The following is a 22,553-nucleotide window of genomic DNA, read 5'->3' as shown; positions in this document are numbered from 1 at the left end:
GTGGTAAATGTCCTGTATTTAAACATCACAAGTCCAGAGAACCTCAAAGCGCTTTACATTAGATTAATTCATTCAAAATTTAAATTCACACACTGATGTTGGTAAGTGTAACCACAGGTGCCTTGACGCAAAATGACAGAAGCGAGGTTGAAATTTTTTGGTACCGCGAGGCCCCCTTGCCACCAACAGCAGGTAAGGCAGGTAAAGCATCTATTCCAAGAACACGATGACCGGAGCAGATTGGGCTGGGGATCAAACTGGCAACCCACTTATTACAGGATGACCTCATACCTCCTCACGTTAGCATTTATTTTGGGTTGATGTGTCCAGCTTTGCTGAAACAAGAGTATTGGTGTGTAGAGAACCTAGATCCTAAATGTTTATTGTCCAAATCCAGCCTCTTTTACCAACAGACGGAAGCAGAAAGTTTTCTGTCCAATACATCTCTCTAAAATGAATGCCCATTACACTCTGAGAACACAGCTTCAACTGTTTTTAGTGTCCTACAGTAACTGCAAAATCTCATATCATGTTTGCTTATCATTCAAATGTGCTTTTCTGTCCAGCATGACCAAATCTCATTCTGGATAATATAATGCAGTCATCTTGGCCCTTGACATCAAGTTAAAAACCTTGCTGATATTTAAAATGGGTCACCCTGACCCTGCAGTAAAAAGTTCAATACCAAAGAGTTTTGTTAATGCAAGCAGCTTTTATTTGATTGAGTATGTTCCCTGCACAAAAGAAAAGTCGGATTTATGGTTTTTTGTTTATTTCATTGCACCTTCTCTTTAAAGTCTGAAATTCTATTTACATTCTCTGCTCCTAAAAGAAATCCAGAGTGACCAGTCACTTTTACATCGGTGAATATAGTTAATATCTGTGTAATTTAATTTCAGCATAAATTCATTTATTTCTTGAAGGCCTCTGTAGTTTGTTTGAAAAATCTATAATCATAAAATGAAAGTCCAACTTTTCAGATTATTCAATGCAAGGCACCTTATTCAACAGATTCTGTTAAGTTATGGAGGAGATGTACATTATTTACTGTCTGCCTTGCCCTTACTGGTAAAATGTTTTTTATTAGCTTATCTGATTTCATTCTTGGCTAAACCAAGTGCTCCTGTATCAGCATCAACTATTCACCCTTGGCACCCATATCAGCAAAAGTGTTAAAAAATATAGGAAAACGAAAGGTAGTGTGTAAGTGACAAGGAGAAAAATGCCTCTGGACAATTCTCAACAGTATCTTTGTACAGTTAAAATGGCCAGCTGTAGTATCAGTATCCCAGTTGATGTTGTAATTTGGGGGTAATTACTAAAATTTGAGGTCAGCAGTATGGTGCAGACTTCACATCACAGGGGACATTACAGAGAAAATCGCTCTGTGCCCCCACACCCCCCATGACTCGCATAGTACTCATTCAGACAGCGAGGTAGCAGCAAGACTTAAACACATCATAGGCTGCCTGCTAGGAAGTGGGCTGCACTTTAATGGCTTGTGCCCCAAACACTATAGGTAGTCCAGAAATTCTCAGCAGCACAGATAAAAAAGGAAAAAGAATGCAGTTTCTGTGTTGCTGCTTGAGTCTGTAGGTCTGCAGACTAACCTCTTGTTTAGCTGTTGATGGTTCCACTTTACAAAGACAACACTTTAAGCTCTCACTCATCAAACATACTTTATTTGCATTATTCTTCTTTGAGTGACAAACAAATTAATAACAGAGCTTTGCAATTATCCAAATACAGTCGTAATTAAATTAGAAACTTTTTTGATATCAGAATCCCAAAGAAGTGTTTGGATGTTAGATTTGATTAGTTATTGTGTGTTAAAGGAGAAGCATTTATGATCTGAATGAGTTCTAAACATTATGCCATACACTCTGACTTGCCCTAAATAAAAGCCTTATTACAAAATAACCTGATTACCAACTTATACTTAAGTACATCACTGCCACCACTGACCCAAAGTCATTGGAGTTCTCCCTTTACATGTCTGAGTGCATTTCTTTGGTATGGAAAATGATAGTGTTTTGCATAAGCATTCATATCTTGTTCTTTTTAACAGATACAAATAGGGGAAGTGTAGTGTGCCTTTGAGTTCAACTCCTTTAAACTTAAATAAAATCCGGAGCAATTAGCTGCCTTTAAAAGTCATCTTATTTGTAAACAGTGCAGCGGTGTGTAACTGATTCTCACTGAACACTAGGTGACAACCGCAAACAACACCACGAACACCATCACAGGCCATCAGGGGTGTCAGGGAAGGTGAAGGGAAGACTCAATCAAGGTTTTAATGTAGAAAGACTACACAAAATGGGGGTTAAACAGAATAACTGTAGGAAGACAGCCAATGTCGATGCAAAGTCATGCATCAGTGGAGTAGACAACAAAAAAACTACTTTAGCCTACATACAAAACAGCAGGAATAAATAAGTTCATCATAGTTGGATGGATTGTGATACGCTCAGATAAACCTTGGAATCAAAACTATTTAAGGAAGTGGTCTCAAAGTGTACAGGGCTGGTGCTACAATAGTACAATATCTGTTTTAAAACACCTGATTCAAACATTAGTAGTGCTACTGAGGCAGTTTAGCTGTTTAATATAGGTGTGCAGGTCAAGTAGCATTTCTCAAAGTTACATGACATTGGCCCTCAAGGAGAGAGGTTTAAGACCATTGAATTAAGGTCTACAAAACAGTTGAATATTGGGTTATCCCACTTAGAAAACAACATTAATCATACAGACAGAGGATCCAGAGAATAATTTATGTTAAATATGTTCTTTGAAAGGTAGAGTCAAAGTATAGAGCAAATCAGTTGGAAATGTGTGGAAGGACATGGAAATCTGTCTTTGGTCACTCTGTTTTTACAGTGGTGCTCAATATTGAAAAACATGCATCCATTTTGTGTTAGTGAAACACAACTGAGTCAAATTAAATTTTGAGGTTTTAGCATCTGAAGAGTGATCGGTAAATGGAATCTTTTTCAAGGAAGTGGGTCTTTAAGGATTGTGTTGCAGCCCTATTACTGATATTTTCTAATAAAACTGAGTGAACGCAATGGAGCTCAGTGTGACAATACCTTCTGCACTACAGCAGTTGTTACCTGCCCACATTATTATCAAAAGAACTTTATTTAATGTGCTCTTCTACCATATGACATAATAACGGGCAAATAATTTAGGTCTGTTACTCCAGGACACCGTAGTCTCGTCATCTTTACGGTAGAGAGCCCACTTAGGTGAAGTGAAAAACAGCCACTTCACATTTACAAAGTGCCGCAGATACAAAAATGTAAGTAAGAAATAGACTCTCGTGGCCTTCTTTCCTTGCTGTAACTTTATCCATAGATGCTGCATAGTGCATCTTTAATCAGGTCATGTCAGCTGTGACACTGTTTTGTCACAGAACGCTCTTTTCTCTAGTTGTACAAAGAATAGATATCTGAAGGTGACACAATGAAAGCTTTCAGCCACAGAGGAACCAATCACATCTTTTAAAATGAATTGTTTGTATTTACACATACGTATATGGAAGGGACACTGCGTGTATGTTAGTGGCAGATGCACTACCAGCTGTCTTTAATGCAATTCAGGACCCAGAATTTTACTGTACATATCCGTCCCGGTGTTGATTGCCAAGGATAAGCCTATTGGTGCTAACAAGCATGAAGTCAAGCTGCCAGCAAGAGAAAAAGTCATTTCCCCCTCCTCTTGTCCTCATCTCTCAGGAAACCTTGACATTTCCCACACAGAAATGTGAAGCATTTCTTAAGTCCTTTCACGCCTCAGTAGACAAATTGGATCAACCTATCGGTTAACCTTCACAAGAAGAAGAGATAATACTTGAGCACATTTCTTAAAAAATAAAGCATAAGCATGGATGTCTTTTCCTTGTTTGACAACCTTTCATGCACCATTTTGCTTAGCCACACCTGCTTGTGTGATTTGTTGAAATATAAATGATTCCATTTGTCTGGATTTCTTATCTAAGCTTATTCTTAAATCCCAATCACCAGTTTCTATTTCAGTGACTAACTTTATACTGAGATTTTCCCAACCTATCAATAAATTGATTCCACGGGGGGTGTTTTGCTCTGCTGCGATTTCAATGCAAATCCTTATTAGCCATTTTAAACTGCCAAGCCCCATTTCCCTGTTTTTTTTTCTGCTGCTTGTTTCGCACAATTTAAATTCCTGATTTAGAACCATATTTTGGCTAAGTTAACCTCTCCCATGAATTTAATGCCTTGACCGGAGCTAGAAAAATAGTTTTAAAAACATATAGGCCTATAAAAAAAAAAAAAAAATATATATATATATATATATATATATATAAAGCAGAAGATGGCGGTAATGCGACCAAAGCCAACCCCCAGTAGTAAACAAGAAGAAGAAGCGAAGCAGCGTAGCTGGGTGAAGCAGAAAATAATCATGTGATGTGGAGAATTGTGTTGGTATGGCGAGTGGCAAAGAACAGGAGTTGGAAGACGCGCCAGCAGCACTTTATAGGTCTGCTGTATGGGACCACTTTGCATTTAGAGTGACCTACGATGACGGCGAAAAGAAAGTTGTGGATAAAAGTGCAACAGTGTGCAAACATTGTGCAACACGTGTTGTACTGTACAAGACATAATAGATATTCCTAACAATCAACATATACCGAACTGAAAACCGTGACCACGAAACCGTGAACCGAACCGTGGATTTTGTGAACCGTTCCACCCCTTATATATATATATATATATATATATATATATATATATATACACACACACACACACCAGTGGCGGCTGGTGGAGTGGATTTTTCACTGGGGAGACTATAAATTCAAAGTGGAGGACACCAGAAACCGATCATCATCTGGAAAGGTACACTATATTATAGAATTTTCCATGGGAATCCTAGGTTGTTCATTCTTCTTTGTCTTTTCTAAAAAAGTTCTTTAAACAGTCCTACCTGTCTTTGTCCATGCTGGGTCAGATCCTGAAGTTTGAAAAAGGCAGGCAGTCAACGCAACAGAATAAAGCGTTATCCTCACTCCATGCAGTAAACTAAGCCTTGTAGCTAAACCAGGGGCTCGAAAAGGACGTTTCTGGCTCCATTTCTCTCTATCTCTCTCTCCAATGCGTCTCCAATTCCTGTGACTGGCGGGAGGTGGTGAACAAATATACTTCCTGTCACCTTTGGGCGCAGCTCATCTGTGCCCCAAGTTCTCCTATACCTTTCTATTGCAGAGGAGCTACTGTGCATGTACAACTTTTTTGGGCAAAGATTCTTGATTTTCTAGGGCAGAAATACGTCACCAATCTGATGTGAAAAATGAAGTGACATCTTAATCCTCATTAAAGATTAAATATTTATCTTGCACATCTAAAAATTACATATAAATATATATAGAAATATTTTATATATGAATTTAGAATTAAAATTATTATTTTTAATGTCAATAAGGGTCATTGGGTGGGTGGGGCAGCGCCCTCTATTGGCCAGCCATCACACAACCACCCTTCGTCTTTCACAGCTTTTTAAGAAAACCAGTTTGAGCCTCATGCATTGACATTAACTTAATTCAACTTAGTTTGTTCCATACCATTTATTGAAATGTTCATTCTTCTTATGTGCGATTTAGCACATGTGATATTCAAATTCATATTATCCCTTTAACTATACCTTCCACCTCTTTCAACATAATGTTTTTTGTTTGCTGCCTTGTAGTTATTTATTTCTAGTTTCAAACATTAATAGTGATGTTTGAAATACAGCCAGCTCAAACCATTAAAGATAGCAGGAATGAATGAATAATAGATTAGTGTGGTCATGATAGTCAGCCTTGAATAAATTATCCTGATGGCTCTTTTCTGCAGCATGCATAGCTGTTTGATGTTCTGTAGGTGTTACACCAGATTTCTACACAATAGCTCAGGTATGGATAAATCAGTGAAAAGTAGAGGATGTGTGATGCACATTTTGGTTTAGAAAGTCATTTGCTTTACTAAATAAATCACAGGTCTTTTTAAATGATTTAATCTGAACATGTTTGACATTAGGGAACAAGCATATCTTATAGTCAACAATCAAAGTATATTAATTTGCATGTTCCACCTCTGCCCAATCTATTTTGATTTTCACATTATTTCCATTATGATTTCCAAATAAGATTAACTTGTTTTTTTCTCTGATTCAGGGAAAATTAGTTTTTGTCAAACTATCACTTTAGCTCTTTTTTTTTTCTTCTTTTTTTCTTTTTTCTTCTGGTGTAATATCACCCAGGAGCTGCTGTAAGCTCTCAGCTCCACAGAAAATATTTGTATCATCTGCAAAAAAAAAAAAAAAAAAAAAAGTGTCTAATTTTGAAACATATGTTGTTTATGTGGAGATTAAGAAATATCGGTCCCTATCCTACCCCTAGGACACACATCAAGTAATGTCACGATGACCGATTTCATTTGTTTCATAGCGTCTTTTTCATAGTACTTATTTTTCAAGCCACTTCCATTCAACCAGCCATCAACAATATAAAAAGAAAGCATTTAATGCTTAGTCTGTTACTTTGTGATCCTAATTAAATATCTACGATCCCTTTCAAAGGCTTTGCAACAATACATTGGATTCAGACCAAGCAATGTATTCATTCTTTTTTTTTTCAGGTTCCATTAGCATCAACATTACCTTCTTTTTGGTAGCCTGTGGTAAAGTGGTTCTTACAAATCAGATCTGAAAACGCAGACCAATCTTCCATTCCTCTTTGACTAAATAAGCCATTGACTATTTTTATTTAAACCTTTTGAAGGTCCTGAACACAAACTCAAACTGCCATTGTGTAGATACTACAGCCTGGGCCTTTCTTAAAATCCCACAAATCTTTTCAGTTGTGTATTTATTCAGTTTTCATTGCATCAACTTCAAGGTCAAAATATTCACTTGCTGCCCTATTTTTCCCATTCTCTGTCAGGTGTCATTGTAATAGGAAAATCTGTATTTTTTTCACATCACCTGTCTTTGGCCATCATGTTTTGGCATGTCGACTTTCTGCATACCAATTTGTCTGTCAAGAAATATGAACAAACAAACAAAGATGCAAAAGGACAAAAATGCAAAGTGAAACACATTTTGTCAGCATTACTCTTTCCTGCTGGTTGAGCATGCTATTTTTATACTAGTATAATAACGAAGCAAGAGCTTAATTTCACAAGAAAGGATGGTGTAAAGAATAACAGTCTTCAATAAAAGGAAAACAGGCCATATTATGTTCTGCCAGCTAACAAATGTAAAAAATGCAACCCTGTCAGATAAATCCAAAAAGTAGGACAAGCACACACAGAGCCCATGCTGCTTTTTGCTCCCGTAGCCTATGTTAGAAATGACAAGACTAATTTGCAAATAATTTTAAGGATATATTTTTAGAATGCTTTATATTTGGCTTTCAAAAACTTGCAAATGTTTGTCTTTGCATTTTTCATGTAGTGTAGCTTCTATTTTGATTGAACTTTTATATTATCAAAGGCATTGTTTTAGGATAAACTTTGTGCAGTGTCAGAGCACTAGGGTTCCGGTTGCCGGAATGTTAAAACTTGGCTCCATGAGGTGCATTACAACACAAAACCCTACCGTGCCTATTGCCAGCATGTCTTTTTCTATTATTTTAGAAATGTTTTATATTTTTCTCCCCACTTTTCTATCGTCACATCTTTCCAAGCAGAACAGAGAAGTTTCACAGTTCCACAATGCAGTACACTAAATGGGTACTCTTAAGTTTGAATCTAATAAAGATCCCTAATTTGAGTGAACGGTAAATGGAAACTTAATACACCACTTAAAGACTGAAAAAAAAGTATAAAAATGGAGATCCTGACATTAATTTCTAATCTATAGATAGAATAAAAACATCCACATATATATATTTGTATATATATATATATATATATATATATATATATATATACTTTTTTTAGCAACATTTTGAGGTACCCTCTGCACCTTTTAACAGCTATGTTGGTTCACTGTTCATGAGAAAGGTAGTTTAATTTGTTTAGGACTATTTTCTTGCAAAATCATTTTTTTAATAAAAATTTCAAAAAATCAGTATTTTACTGAATTATCATTTAGTACATTTTTATTTATTGTTACTTTTTCAGGTTTGTGTCATTTTAATTACTAGTGTGAATTTCATCATTTTGTTAACGGGAGGGTGTGTAAAGTTTCAAGCAATACTGTATATTTTGATTTATTAGGTCAAAGGCTTTGCACTATATTCAGTCATTTACTCATTCCCACAGTGATATTGGTAAGCTAGACTGGCAGACTATCAGAAGCGGGACCGTCTTACAAGCAGCATCACTCTCGCCACCAACAGGAGGTACGGTGGGGGACATGTCTTGCCCATGGGTACAGCGACTAAGACTGACAGAGAGGGGGCTTGAACTTGCAGACCACTAGTTACAGGATGAACCCCTTCCTCCTGAATGTGCTGTAAGTCATCTTGAAAAAAAAGGTTCTGGCAAGCTATATTTTTGACAAACAAGCCGAGACCGAGTGCTCATGACACAAGCTAACAACAACATAATGCTACGTTCACACCAAAAGCATCAGTGGCAACAAAAGCAGCTAGTTTACAGAAAAAATATTTGAAGGCAGGATGATAATCTGGATGAACTGACTGCACAGAAGATGTTTACAGGTGGACTTTCTCACTTCAAAATAGATTCAAACTACTTTTTATCCACTGATCGCAGCAAATATAGCTGCCATTGTTACAGGCAAAGAAAGGATAGGGTAGCTCTGCCCAACACGCATCAATTCTGCTTTTTTCGCCATGTAGCAAGAACAGCAAAATGCTTCAGCCACGCACCAGAACCAAACTTGTACTGTAGCAGCATCAAAAATGAAGCAGCACAGGCGTTTTTGCTGCTCGTGCTGCTTTAGGTGTAAACATAGCATAACAGTGGCCAGGTTCCAGCCATGGCGTCCTGCACGAGCATTGGGGGGTCGATTCGTTCATGTGTCAGGGTACACGCACAGGGGGGAGAGACAAGCAGATGACCCCAATTGACATGTCAGGGACCAACAATGTACAACGGACCGTGTTTCGTTATTGGTGGACGTTACTCATTGATTTCACACTGTAGCAGGCACCATTCCAGACCTTCTATTTCACTGCTTGCTACGTGACTGTGGGGAGATCTTCAAGCCACGTGGTAAAAAATGTGTCAGAAAAGATTTCCTTCTGCACCTTTAAAAGCCATCAGTTCCCCAAAATACCCCAATAGTAATAGAGTAGTTGGATAGTTATTAGCCAAGTTAATCAAAGAAATCTATGCTGTCAGTTTTACTGTTATTTTCAAGCATCCATTGTTGCAATTGGAGTGCAGCACCTTCATAGCATCGTCAAATATATGGTAATGTCATTCGTTGGCCATTTCTGTTAAAACAGTTGGGGGATTTTTAAAGCTTAATAAACCACACATCTAACCATAAAAACAGATATAACGGGTTCAGACTAACAATGTTTGGTGCAGAGCCACACAGCAACCACATCTTACCACACATAAACAGATATCAATCAATCAAACAAATTCAGATGTCAGACAGGACTTCTCAGAAAACAGACCCGGTGACTCTTGAGACGCCACACACAACAAGATCTTTTGCTAAGATTATCTTTACAGCCATTCCGATTATTGGGATGGCTAAGAAGGGAAAGAGCGGGGCAAAAATAGCCACAATTGTCTTGCTGTGTAACACAGGCTTTAGTGCACTCCCAAATAAGTGCTGTGTTTGTTTGTCTTCTGAGTTTTCAAAGTGTCTGTTAAGAAAAGTAAAAGATTACAACCACCAACTACAGTAATGTATAGCAAGAAGTTATTTACATATTGTGTCACGTATCATGCTTTGACATCACTGCATTATATTTGGAAACTTTTTTTAAAGTGAAATTTATACGAAGGTGCATGGACGGTATTTTATGACAGGCCTTGTGTATAAAGCCTATTTTATTCCTAAAAATTCTGCAACAACTTTTGGTATATCCCTTTAAAAGTGAGAGGTGAAAGTCATGTCAATATTCTCATCTTAGTTTGCCTACAGATATATTTTGCAGCAGCTTGTGTAAAAATTTACTGCCACTGGAGATGAACATTTTAAAATATCTTCAGCCTTGGCCAAGTACACTCTGAACCCTCTCTCTGGGCTCGATCTCATGTAGCATTGGCTTGGGAGAGGTAATAAAGACCAGAGGGACCTGAGTAAATTCGGCAGTTATCCAGGAAACAACCTTACCCTCAAATCTTGGCTGAAATTCTCATCATATTGACACAGCCCCACCTTTAGTGCTACCTCCTGAATGCTCAAGGCTGAGCTGCATAGCGGGGGTCTTAACGGACACCAGGTGCAGCCGACTGGACCAGCAACTAGCGCCTTCCCACCAGCGCTCAAGCACAATGGGTCACAATGAGCTGCTTTGGTAAAACCAGAGAACAGTTTCCTAGAACTGATTGGCTGTCAGGCTCAATCCATTCACTGCCCCCAGGAGCATGTCTCCATGACCAATTTAACAGGCTGAGGCAAAGTCAGAGCCTTCCCACACTCTCTTGGACTCTTAGAGAGAGAGAAAAACTGTGCTGTGTAGATGTGAGCTGATTAAACGTTGCTAAAAGGATATACAAGCCCCAGGCCATTGATTATGCTTTGAGCTATTCCCTTTTTTTAAAAGCATTTGTTTATTGATAACATTTTTTGCGTTTTCATTTTTAACTTTTTTGATTCAAAAGGACATTTGGAAAAGAACTTTAATTAAAGAGCATTAATTAAAATAAAAAAATAATAATAATTGCCTGGGTGTGTTAATGTCCTATAAATCACGGCAAATTTCGTAAATGGAGCACATCCGGCCATAACCCTAACATCTCTACTGAGATTCATCCCTGTATAAAAGTACATTTTTATTTATTTTTTTTACAGAAAACTTTCCCCATGTCCTGGACTCTTTCTTTTTTCCCTCTTGGAATAGAAATGGGAGGGTCACTAAGGGAGATCTGTGCTGTCTCAATTAGAAGAGGAGGCGTTTTTCTCACTGGGCTTTGCTCCAAGCCCAGCTGTGCACCTTCCACCGTGGGCTGAGCCGCTCCCTGCATACTGAAGACATTATTGGCCTCAGGTCAAAGTATCACTCAGTGGGACTCATCCTGCTTCCTGATTTTGCACCTTGTATTCTCATGTAAACAGAACCAGATGTTTTAAATGCGCAATCTGACTAGAGATACATTTAATTGCAACTTCCATATTTTTTTTATTTTTTTTTTGCAATTTAAGTTTCTATAATCAGTATTAGTATTATTATAAATGTATTATCTGTTATCATTAGGCAAGGTAATTATTGCATAGTTGACAGGTCCCACTGCTTAATAGCTCACCTTGACATGAGGAGTACAATTAAAATATCCGGGGGAACAAACATCTTCTTGTTTAAAGATTATCTGACAGTACATCATGTTATCTTAACAACTCTTTGGGATAGTTATATTAATTTCCATTAAAGACAAAAGTCAAGAAAAATGTAAAATGCAAAAAGCAAAGGTTAGTAGAATTTTGTTGTTATATATCTTAAATGCAACATAGATAAGGCAGTAATGTGAGCAAGGTTAATCCCAAGCTCAAATTGGAGTTGTTTAAGTAACAATATGACCATTTATTTAGGAAGGTGAAGGAAGTCAGAACTTGCTTGGCTGAGTAGCTTGGAGACCCAACAAACCAGCACCGTACAGAAAAAAAAATCAATAGCTCTGTCTGCTTGTAATGAACAGACTTGCAAATGCCAATACTCCAAAGACTTCAATTAAAAACTCTCAAATTATGTCATTCAAGCAAATGAAAAACATTGTTTTTTTTGTTTTTTTTGTGGCTTGAACAAAGTTTAATTTTTAGTTAAAAAAGAAGGGTTACTTGTTTGGAGTAATTCGTGGAGAGTGACAGAGGATTTTTAATGACAGAAGACACAGAAATTAAAATGTTTTTTTTTTTCAGTCTATGATCTTTATGATCACATGTGACAGTCATAATCCCCCCATGGTATGAACATTTACTTCCTGATCATCATGTCTCTGCTTGTTTCCCAAACAAATTATCTTTGTAGTCAAATGCTTAATGGATGTTTTTTTCTGTGTTACCAGTAGGCAGTCACTCACCTATTGGACAAGTTGTCATTCAAGCTTTACATTGTAAATAATCAGCATCTTATGTAGAACAGCAGTCTACTATAAGGTCAGATGATGTACCAGATTTTAGGAAAGATGCTTTTTGTGAATGGCTACCGATCTGCTTCAAGCTCAACAATGAAAAGAACACAGACATAATCATCATTATCATCATCATCATCATATGGCATATTTTATAGCTTTATATATTACTTATTTATAGAACTGGGAGGAATGAATTAATTATTGTGAACAAGCGTATTAACACTAACAGTAATTGGTAATAGCGAAGTAAAATTCTGTTTTTTTTATGCCTTATTGGTGTTCTCTGATGACAGGAAAATTATACATTTTAAGCTTGACTCAGTGAGACAGATTGCCATTTTTCCAAGTGGGAGTATCTGTTTAGCATCCAAGACAGTAGGAGGAGTGGAAACAGCTATATATCTAATCACCAGTTTGTCTTCAAGGTAAAGAACAAAACCTCCCTTTAAAGGAACTGAACATGGAAATTAGAAACAGGGTTATTGTTCAAGGTGTCTTGTTGCTTTTACATATTTCTTTTTGTTCTGCGTTCAGCTGACATTTTCCTCTTGTCCCGCTCACGTTTTAGCATACATACATAAAACATGTATATTAATAAAGTCAAGCTCTGAAGAACTGGTATTTTCATGGCAGAAGACAATGACTTTTCTTCAGATTCCAACTCCTTCAGTCAGGCTGGCAGATTTCCAGCAGCTGAATCCTCAGCATGAGTCCCTGATATGGAGGAAGAGACCCATGTTTGCGGGCAGATTGCACATTTGAAGGAGTAAATTGCTTCGAAGGAGACCAGACTCCACATTGTCTGTCCCACTCCATGTTTCTTTGCCTTTAAATATGTTAGTTGAAGACCTGTCATCTGCTGTTTTCTGTCTTTTAAATGCCTGCTCATTTTCTGGTGCCTGGTGGCAGGGCTCATCCTGGGAGTCTGTGTCCGGAAGTGAACATGTGGTAGTGTTTAGCTTTCTAATGCCCTGGGTTTTATGGACGTCTTGAGGGAGATATCTCATGGAAGGAAACCAGGAGAGTGATTATGGGCCAGCAAACAAACTGGATGTCCAAGTATTGGAGAACTCTTGTTATCATACAGTTTCCCATGGGTATACCTCAATCCAAAGCCCACACAGATGAATGCCAAATCGTCCTTAATAAGCCAAAAGCGTTGTTTTTTTTTGTTTTTTCTAAGTGAAACATTCATGTGTGTTTTCCATTTTAAGAATTTGGTAACTCCCTTTGGAAAAGAGCGATGTTAATCACCTTCCTATTTAAAGAAGTTTCTTACAATCACAATAGTTTTCACATAGAAAACTATTTTGTTTAGTTTTTTAAAGCACTTCAACATCTTCATTGTTTCATTTCTGTCTACAAATATCCTTTTTCTTTACATTTTTGGGAATACACAGAAAGGTCTATTTAAATGGGAACTCAACATGAAATGCACTTTAGCAAATATTTAGCACTATAAATGTTCAGTTTTAGCCAGCAAATAAATGTAAAATGTCTCAGATAGGTTATGATACCAAAATTGTAAGGCAAAATGGAATATGTAAATATAAAATATAATTATTAATTTATATTTTGTGTATGATATTTATTTAGCTCAGACTTGGTCAGCTTTAATCACATTTTGTCCAGACGATGCAGTAGTTCACATTCAGCTAGTAATTCCAATCATGTACCATTTCAACTTTTAAAAAATACTAAAAAAAAGAAGGTTGAAATCTATAAAAGTAAAAAAAAAAAAAAAAAAAAAAAAAAAAAAAAAAAAAAAAAAAAAAAAAAAAAAAAAAAAAAAAAAAAAGGAAAGTCAAGAATATTGCAGATAAAAAGTTATGTTCTTTTAAGGGGACAGGTACACAATATTACATGCAAGAGAAAAATGAGAATAAAGTAACAGCTTAATTTTTCAGATATTATGGTCTGTTAAGAATTTCCAATGAAATGCAGCTTCCATGTTTATTTTTTGTGTGTATTTTTTTAACATTAACATTCATCGTAAATGCATTGGATCAATTTTTGAAAATAAACTATAAAGGGTATTGTTAATCTTTGAACATTGTGAGTCTAGTATTTTATGACTTCTCTAATGATCCAACACAAATTCCTGGCAAAAAGGATTTATTATTCTTTTTTTATTTTTATTAACAATCTGGATTTTTTTTATCTTATCATTATCTGATAAATATTGAAATCATTATCTGATAAATATTGAAATCATATAAATTAATTTTATTGCACACAAGTTTTTAGGTTTTTCCAGTCACAAGTGTCTCTGCATTGTGTGTCTTCTTGAGAGCTTCTGCTTAACAAACATGAGCACTGTTTTCACAGTATTAAATTTTAGCCTTTGGACAACTAAAAGAACACGTCCTAATATTGGCAAGGACTTCAATCAGCTGTTGCAGGCCTAGAATGTCATACGGTTTAAGCTTTTTATGGCTGAAGAAGCAACAAGCCGACTCTATGATTGGGCTATTGTTAGTTAAAAGAAAAAACTCAAGTTTAAAGCCAACCAGAGGGGAGGATGTTTAGTAACTTTCTCCAAACTTCTGTGTTTTGTTTTCATTTATTAAACTTTAAAAGAGGTTCTGTTGTGGCCAGCCATCTGGGTATATGCCACCTATATTCATCCTCTCTACACACCTGGGACGCTGACAATGTGGCAGCTTGAAATGTGTGCAAGCCCTCCAGGGCCCATCAGTTCACATGCAGCGCTTAGAGGAAACACATGTGACTCGTGGCATAATTGAGTCAACCAGCAAAAAGCAGTCATTTCAGTCAGCCTTCTGATGCCAATGCTCAGCTCCCTGCAGGAGAACTCAGAGATGTATGGGCTAGGATAGAAAAGAATGGTTCATTATTGTTTTTAAATGTACTTTCTTTAATAATGAGCAGCATGGGTGCCTGGAGGCAAAGGTGAACACCAGTATGCTGAGAGCACCCTGGTGAGAATGTAAGGTATCACGTTGAGAGATTAAAGTGGCTGTAGAGTAAATAGATAGTAGAGGTCGCAGAGAATAATTTGGTACAAAAAGGAGCTGATTTTCACTTTTGGCTTAAGTTAGTTTCTTAATGTAATCAGAAAGGAAGATAATATAGATGTCTCTTTGTCTAAGTCAAGGGACTGATGATTTATCACTCCTTTCAGTAAAGAAATACTAAAAAATGTAAAAATATAAATGTTGTTACTGGTACGTTTATGGGTGAGTTAAGGTTGCTTCTTAATTGAGTGGTTTTAGGGGATCTAACAGAACAGTGCTGAAATGTACTGCAGAAATACTCTGTATTTTCACCTCATGCAACATGAAGTTCAAAAAGTGACCTATTAGACTTTCTATACATGAATTACATGAAAAGTGACATGTTGGAAGTGTTCATTTCTGTAGATTTCCGTCATGCCCTAAAGCTAATTCAAGCCAATAATTCAGTTTCCCAGCAAAGTAGAGTATGGCTTTTCATATAATATTTTTTGTTTAAATAAAGGCTATCTTTGCCCTCTATCAAGGTGCTATTTTCTTGCATTCCCTTTCCTAAAACACCTTATCCTTCCACATAACTTTCTATGAATGTGCTTGAATTAATTTTTCAATGAATTAAGTTCTCAGAAATGACCTTTTGCAGCTTACCCTCCTGGTTGATGGTTTAGCAGTCTGTCTCTTATTTTTACTAACAGAAAAGCTTAACATGTATGATTGCTCATGCAATCATGCTTTTTCAATGTAAGTTGAACTTTAAATTATGAACAAATTAATTAACCTCATACTGATCTTCATTTTAATATAAATCCTACTTTATATGAAAATCATATAACAGCACCAAGGGAGAAGTCAATCTATTTCAAAGACATCTGTTGATATCTGGCAGCAGCTCTTTTGGGTCCTGTAGGTTGCAGAATGTGGCTTTCATTGGTAGAACCTGCTTTGACACAGTCTGTGGGTGTTGATGTGGATTGAAATCTGATATGTTTAGAGGCCAGATAATCACTTGGCCCTTTGCCATTTCCCTTAAACTGTTCCTGAGCAGTTTGGCTGTGTGGGAGGAAACATTGAGGCCACTGACAGGAAGTTTCTGCACAATGGATTAGTGTTCTTACTCAGTCATACTGTTGTGTTGCTCTAATACCTAAATCCATTTTTTTTCCAAAACATCCTTAAATGTAACACTTTATTTCTGTTATTTTGCTTTTTTTTTATTTGTTTTCCAATTTCTAAAGCAATTATTCAAATACTGTCTTGTATATTAATTAATTTATTAATTTATTTTCTTCGCAAATTTTTGAAATACCGGCCCTTTTCACTTAAAAAAAAAAATGCACATGCACAACCCTGTAGTGGCTCCCGAGAGAAAACGCCTATTTAATGCATGTGAGAGCATGCACGAGCCCATTTCTCCTCGTGCACGCTCTGTTTAAAAGTTGCTGTTGCATCACTCATACAAGCTTACCTTCCAAGAGAAGATTTGCAATTTTTTCCACTATGTCAGACTCACCTCGTTAAGTGAAAATGGGATGAGCACATACAGTAGGGCAGCCTTATGTAAACATATCACCAGAATGACTGACAATTAGGAGGACCACTTATTTTAATGATCCACCCAAAAAAAGAACATCCTCAACTATACCTTTAAACCAATAGCACATTCTGCTTCCATAATGAATTGTTGGATATGTGGGATGCACTGTTTCTTAGTTAAATAAGAAATTATGATTTCACATCTACTTGAAACATCAATGGAGAAAACAAGGAAAGATTTGTCTGCATGCAGCTTGTATTCAGACTTTAAGTTTGAGGCCTTGAGTGCTTCGGGCTCCTAAAGAGCATCTTTAGTTTGAGTTTTCTGACAGGAAATCAACAATAATTCTATCTGTTTCATCAGTTTAACCTTTTTTTGCAATTTAGCAATATTTAACACTGTAAACAACTCCATGCCTGTTGTGATATGTTGACAGCGCACTGCAGAGTTAGGTAGGCGCCTTAAGCATTCCTTCCTCTAGGTGCCCAGGAGATGTTGCCTCTTTGATTCTTTCTTCAAATATGTAAGCCAGCACTAAGGGAGCAGATTGTTTGTTCTGGATTTCCTCTGAGACTCCCACCTTGGGCTTAAACAGAGCAGTTGTGATGATTAGCAACAAAGTGTGCTGCCTCACAGAAACCGTCAGGGGAGAATGAAGGATCTAAGGAGTCTTCTTTCTCATATTGCTCCTTCTTTATTGTGAAAAAATAAATTTTCCTCCACCCTTTATTTCTAATTTAAAATGTTGTCCTGCTGCTATATATACTCTGTAAAAAGTCTTTTAGACATGCTTGACGTTACTGGAGTACAAATACGGATGTTATTTTCCTAAATGTTTCCTCGTGTGAAAAGTTTAAAATGTCTTCTTTTCTAGAACCAGAAGGTTTATTTGGGGGTACATTTTGTGGACTGCTATTACTGGGTTCTTGGATTTGTAGGGAGTTGCACTTTTTCTCATTCATCTTGGAAATTTGAAAGATTTAAGTTGATTTTCTACAGACTACTTCCTCAGGCAGTAACCCTATTTTTTGACAATCCTAAATAAATAATGTGGAGAACTTAGTTTTGCAAAATAATTGTTGCTCACCCTTATACAAGACTCCACACAAAGTTCATGCTTTGGGAATCTCCCTCTAAAATTTACCCCAAATGTTTGTTGACTTTTACTTATCTCAGTTTTTCCTACCAATAAACTTTAAGTGAATATACTTAACTCATTTTCAAGGCTCCACTCACCCATTTTTTTTCTAGACCACTTCACAACAATTGTTGAGAAACAGCTCCAGTTGACATGAGAATGCTTTAAGATATTGACAAATTATCTTTTACATCCCATATCAAAGCATATAGACAGATCAATTAGATGCCGTCCAATTTAACGATACCTAGTACAATCAAATTTATTTGATAATATATAGTCATGCAACTTGGTAAATTGTTATCTATATGACCACGCTCATTTAATTTTGGCAGGTCATTAACTTTGCAAATAGCAGCTGCATAGCAGTATACAGTAAACATATTGTCATATGTTTGTTTATTTGTTTTTGTTTGTTTTTTATATTGCAGTAAAAAAAGATGTGAGTGATGAGACTGATGACCGAATGCCCCAATTCAAGAAGAAGACAAAGGAGCTTCGTATCCTGGATGCCAAGACAGCACAGAACCTATGTAAGTAGATGCTGTCATGTAACCCTTATGGTGCATTCACAACAAACATGAGCTTCAGGGTGTCTAGTTTACATGCAAAGTGTAAGGCATGTAGGAGGGCTTGATATCCAGATTTTAGCGTCGAGAGAAGCAAGTTTTACCACTTTTCCAGGATCGGAAGCATTTGAGCATCCAGCGTCAACCATTCAGAAAAGCTGATCCAGGAGCTGTCTTGGTAACAGACACAACATACAAGCTGTGATCCCTGCTTCTGCAGAGCTGTCAGCATAAGTTTAATTAAAATTAATACATATAAAGTGCTTTTAAAGTGCAGTTTTACCTAAAAATATATTTAAAAGATCTTTTTATGTGCCTTTAGCTGCTACAAACAGCAGCAGCAAATCTCTGACAGTATGGCTGGCTTTATAGAGCTTTTACTGGAGAATCCCCTGATTGCCTGCCGGTTTGCAAGGTGTCCAAGTTGAGTTGCTTTTTTGACGCTCAAAAACACATTTTGGTTGAAACACATAATTAGCTTTCTGTTTGGTTCACAAAGTTATTCTTCACAGTGATGTTCTTTTATCTCAGAAGATTTTGAAATTTTTTCCCCTATTGCAGCTGTTAATATTCCCACAAACAGGAAAAGCTGCATGTAGAATAAAATAAAAAAAGGAACAAAAAAAAAGAAAAAAAAACTATTAGATTAATGGTTTCTATGTTAGGATAGTGATGTTTGAGCCTTTTGTGGAAACTTGAGGATTTTTTTGGCAACAATATAGCAGTCAAACTAAGTGCTTACAGCTTTATTCCAAGCCCTCTGTGTCAGATTATGCAAAATTAATTTTTAACAGACTCGACTGCTTGAGCTCCATGTGGGTGTTTTTTAATTCTCATGAAGCCCCAGATAAAGTCTGCTTGAGCTTTATACAGTTCCTGTTAATACTGGATTGTGATATAGAGTTATTAAAAATGAAAGGAAAAGAACTCACAATGTACATCGTAAAGGAAAAGTCTGGTCATGTTAAGAATTCAAACTTCTAAAAAGTACTTTAAATATTAAATTATTACATACGGTTCAATAAATAATTAGTGTTTGTAAGTAAGAGTAATTTCATTTGAATGTGCTTGAGTGGAGACATCAATATTTGTCAAAGAACGCTACTGTCACCTACCAGTTTGTGACGTCACGGTGCGGTATCGGCTGTTGAGCAAGTCCCAATGATGTATCTGGTGTTTGTCCCAACGCGCTATTATACAAATCATCTTGAAAACATTCTTCTACGAAATGTTGGCTACATGTTACGGGTTTTTACTCTGGCCAGAAGTTCAGAGGCAAATCCTCCCTCTTCAAGTTGGCAATCCACCAACATACCCATCCATGGTGGATCATGAATTTGAAAGATGGAATTTTTTTTTTTTTTTTGCCACTTTTACCCGATGTAAACATCCAACTGCCATGCATTTTCAGTTTAACTATAGCTCTTGCAAATTTCAATGCTGAAGTCCTCTCTAAATCTTAAATGATTATTATTATTTTATTGATTGCAGATGTGTCTAGTAGTTCCCATTGAGTTTGCTTTAAAGCGGGGAGAATGGCGCTAGGCTTACCGTACTGTGATGTCACTGAAGGAAGATGTTAGGAGTGAGATGTTACTACAAAAATGGCCACTCCTGGACTCATTGGTTGCGACAAAAATTATTATTTTTATTTTTTTAATGATTAACAATAAATGTATTAAATCACCCCAAACACATTTGTTTTAGGTATAGAAAATGATCCATTGATCGTTCGTTGCTGACTGAACTTTTCCTTTAAAGTGTAGTTGATTTGCTGTTTAACAACTTTTAAAAACACTTTAAATCCAACAACAGCTGTAGAAAATCAAACACTGGGAAATTGTGAAATAATGAAAGAAACTAAATGTGCTACAATAATATGTACAAAATTAGTAAAATCGTAAAATTATTGACACAACCTTTAAATTAGCCTTTTGCTCCAAACTTCACTGTGTATGGGTTGGGTGGCAGGGACTGAAAACTTTCAAAATACCAATATATTTTTTATGTAGTTTTAATTTATATTTCACTCTTATCAGACATTTACCCAGAGGTGTCATGTAACAAAGTACAAATACTTTGTTACCTTACTTAAGTAGAAATTTCGACTATCAATACTTTACTGGAGTAATTATTTTTTAGACTTTTTACTTCTACTCCTTAGATTTTTTTTGCAATTATCTATACGTTCTACTACTAACATTTAAAAAATATACTCTTTAGTTTATTGTTTTTCATTAGGCCTCATTTTCCTTATGGCCTGTTGGTATAAAAAAACAAAAAAAAACATCGAAATAATTTTCTCTATTCAGACAAATTATTTATTTGTATATGGACCCGTTTCAACATAGTTTTCCAAGATGACAACATTTGACACTACTGCCATTAATTAGGATGGATCATCCTGAAGTTATCATCCAGAATTGTAGAAAAAAATTATTTTTATAAGCTAGTGCAGTAAAGCATCCTTCCTTAACATTTTTGCTTGCATTTCTTTTACTTTTAGACTTTAAGTAGTTTAAAAAATGATACTTTTACACTTTTACTCAAGTAAAAAGCTTAAGTTGATACTCTTAACTTCTACAAAAATGTTTTTAAACAGGATTTCTACTTCTAGTTGAGTCATAGACATTGATACTTTTGCATTTAACAGCTTAAAATAATACAGTCGGCTCGGCTTTTCCTATTTGAGGCTCTGCCACAGATCAACCCTCTACCCTCATGGTGACATTGCTGGGCAAAGGTTTTTGAAGACAGATGGACACAATTTACCTGATAGCAGTATGCATAATCATTTTAGCATGATACATAAAGCAACACTGACATGACAATCACTCATACTACCACACCACCCATCCCAGTCACTGAACCTTCACATCAGAATTGAGAAGAGAGCTTACAGGGTTCAGTTGCAGGCATTGAAAATGATTTATGATGCAATAGTGTGTATCAAGGCGACTAAGGAGAGCTATGTTGTTGTGTATGACAAAAGGATTCCCTCCCATTCCCTTTGTGAAGGTGGTAATTTTAACGCTTATTTTCCTTCCGCCAAACTCCAAGCCCATCTGCAGAGACAGTAATCAGACCTGGCACTGACACCTACCAACCGTGTCAAAGACATACACAAGTTCAGTGAAATCATTTGCAAATGCTTACAGTGGCACACATGCAAAAATCAGATATAACCACACAATTCTCTACAGCGACTCATCTAACAATCAGGGTTCCTACACTTTTTGCATTTCTATAGTTTATTTTAAGTTTTAGCAGATTCATCTTTTTTTAGGTGAAAAATAAAGAGATTCTGTTAGTTAGTTGCATCTGTAACTATCAATATCATGCGCCACAAACAAAACCTGCCAAAACAAAAACAGAAAAGTTGACAGATAAATAGATTGGTGGAGAGAGAAAGGGAATCATTAGTGAATTGACAAACAGATTGAAGTACTGTCCATCCCCTCCCCACTTTATAACAGTGTGTTTTAGTCTAATCTAAAGCCAAGATCCCTGTAGAAATTTCTGGTACACATTATTTTTGACTGTAAGTTTTACTGTGTAAAAGTCTTGACATAAATGGTGTTGAAAATCTGATTGTATCACATGAACTGGCAATAATCGGCTTAAAAGCCAGGAAATAATGAAATGAGTGCAATGTGAAGGGATACAAACATGGTCATGTTATCTCCCTACTAATAAATGGCAATGTAGAGTCTCAACATAACATAAAGTAAGTTTCTCTATATATGAAAAGTTTATCACCTAATGTAGTTTGCATTGAAATAAAAATGCTAAGAGGAACAAAAATAAAAACAAAAACAAAACAAAAAAAACTTCTCTGCTTGTTTCATATCAGATAGAGCCATCAGGTCCTGCTGCTACAGTTGTATGGCAGCTGTTGAGTGTCTCTCTTCCAACTCATTACCAAAGCTCCACCTGTGACTTCCACCTGGATACAGCATCAGCTCCAATTTCCAATGTGGCCACCCCACCTGGAGTGTGAAACACCCACCAGGCTTCCCCCCTGAGGCAAAATCATGGTTCCTCTTTCGTATCCACCCAAATAAAAACATGTTGCTCTGAGGGGAGCGCCCTCTTCAG

At 36.4% G+C, this 22,553-nt stretch overlaps 1 protein-coding gene across 5 annotated transcripts in view; it reads left to right on the top strand.

Moving 5' to 3' along the window:
• Positions 1–22,553, top strand: part of diaph2 (diaphanous related formin 2) — a 497,594-nt gene that overhangs the window by 241,141 nt on the left and 233,900 nt on the right. For all 5 annotated transcript variants that reach the window (XM_015388892.1, XM_015388885.1, XM_015388900.1 and 2 more), the window contains one exon: positions 18,318–18,419. In XM_015388892.1, coding sequence (XP_015244378.1) covers positions 18,318–18,419 — 102 coding nt within the window. The remainder of the gene's footprint in view (positions 1–18,317; positions 18,420–22,553) is intronic.

This window comes from Cyprinodon variegatus, unplaced genomic scaffold (genome assembly GCF_000732505.1).
Source record: "Cyprinodon variegatus isolate N-32 unplaced genomic scaffold, C_variegatus-1.0 Scaffold19, whole genome shotgun sequence".
Taxonomy (NCBI): Eukaryota; Metazoa; Chordata; class Actinopteri; order Cyprinodontiformes; family Cyprinodontidae; genus Cyprinodon; species Cyprinodon variegatus.
Note: the sequence above shows the minus strand (reverse complement) of the source record. Positions and strands in the feature narration are given on the sequence as shown.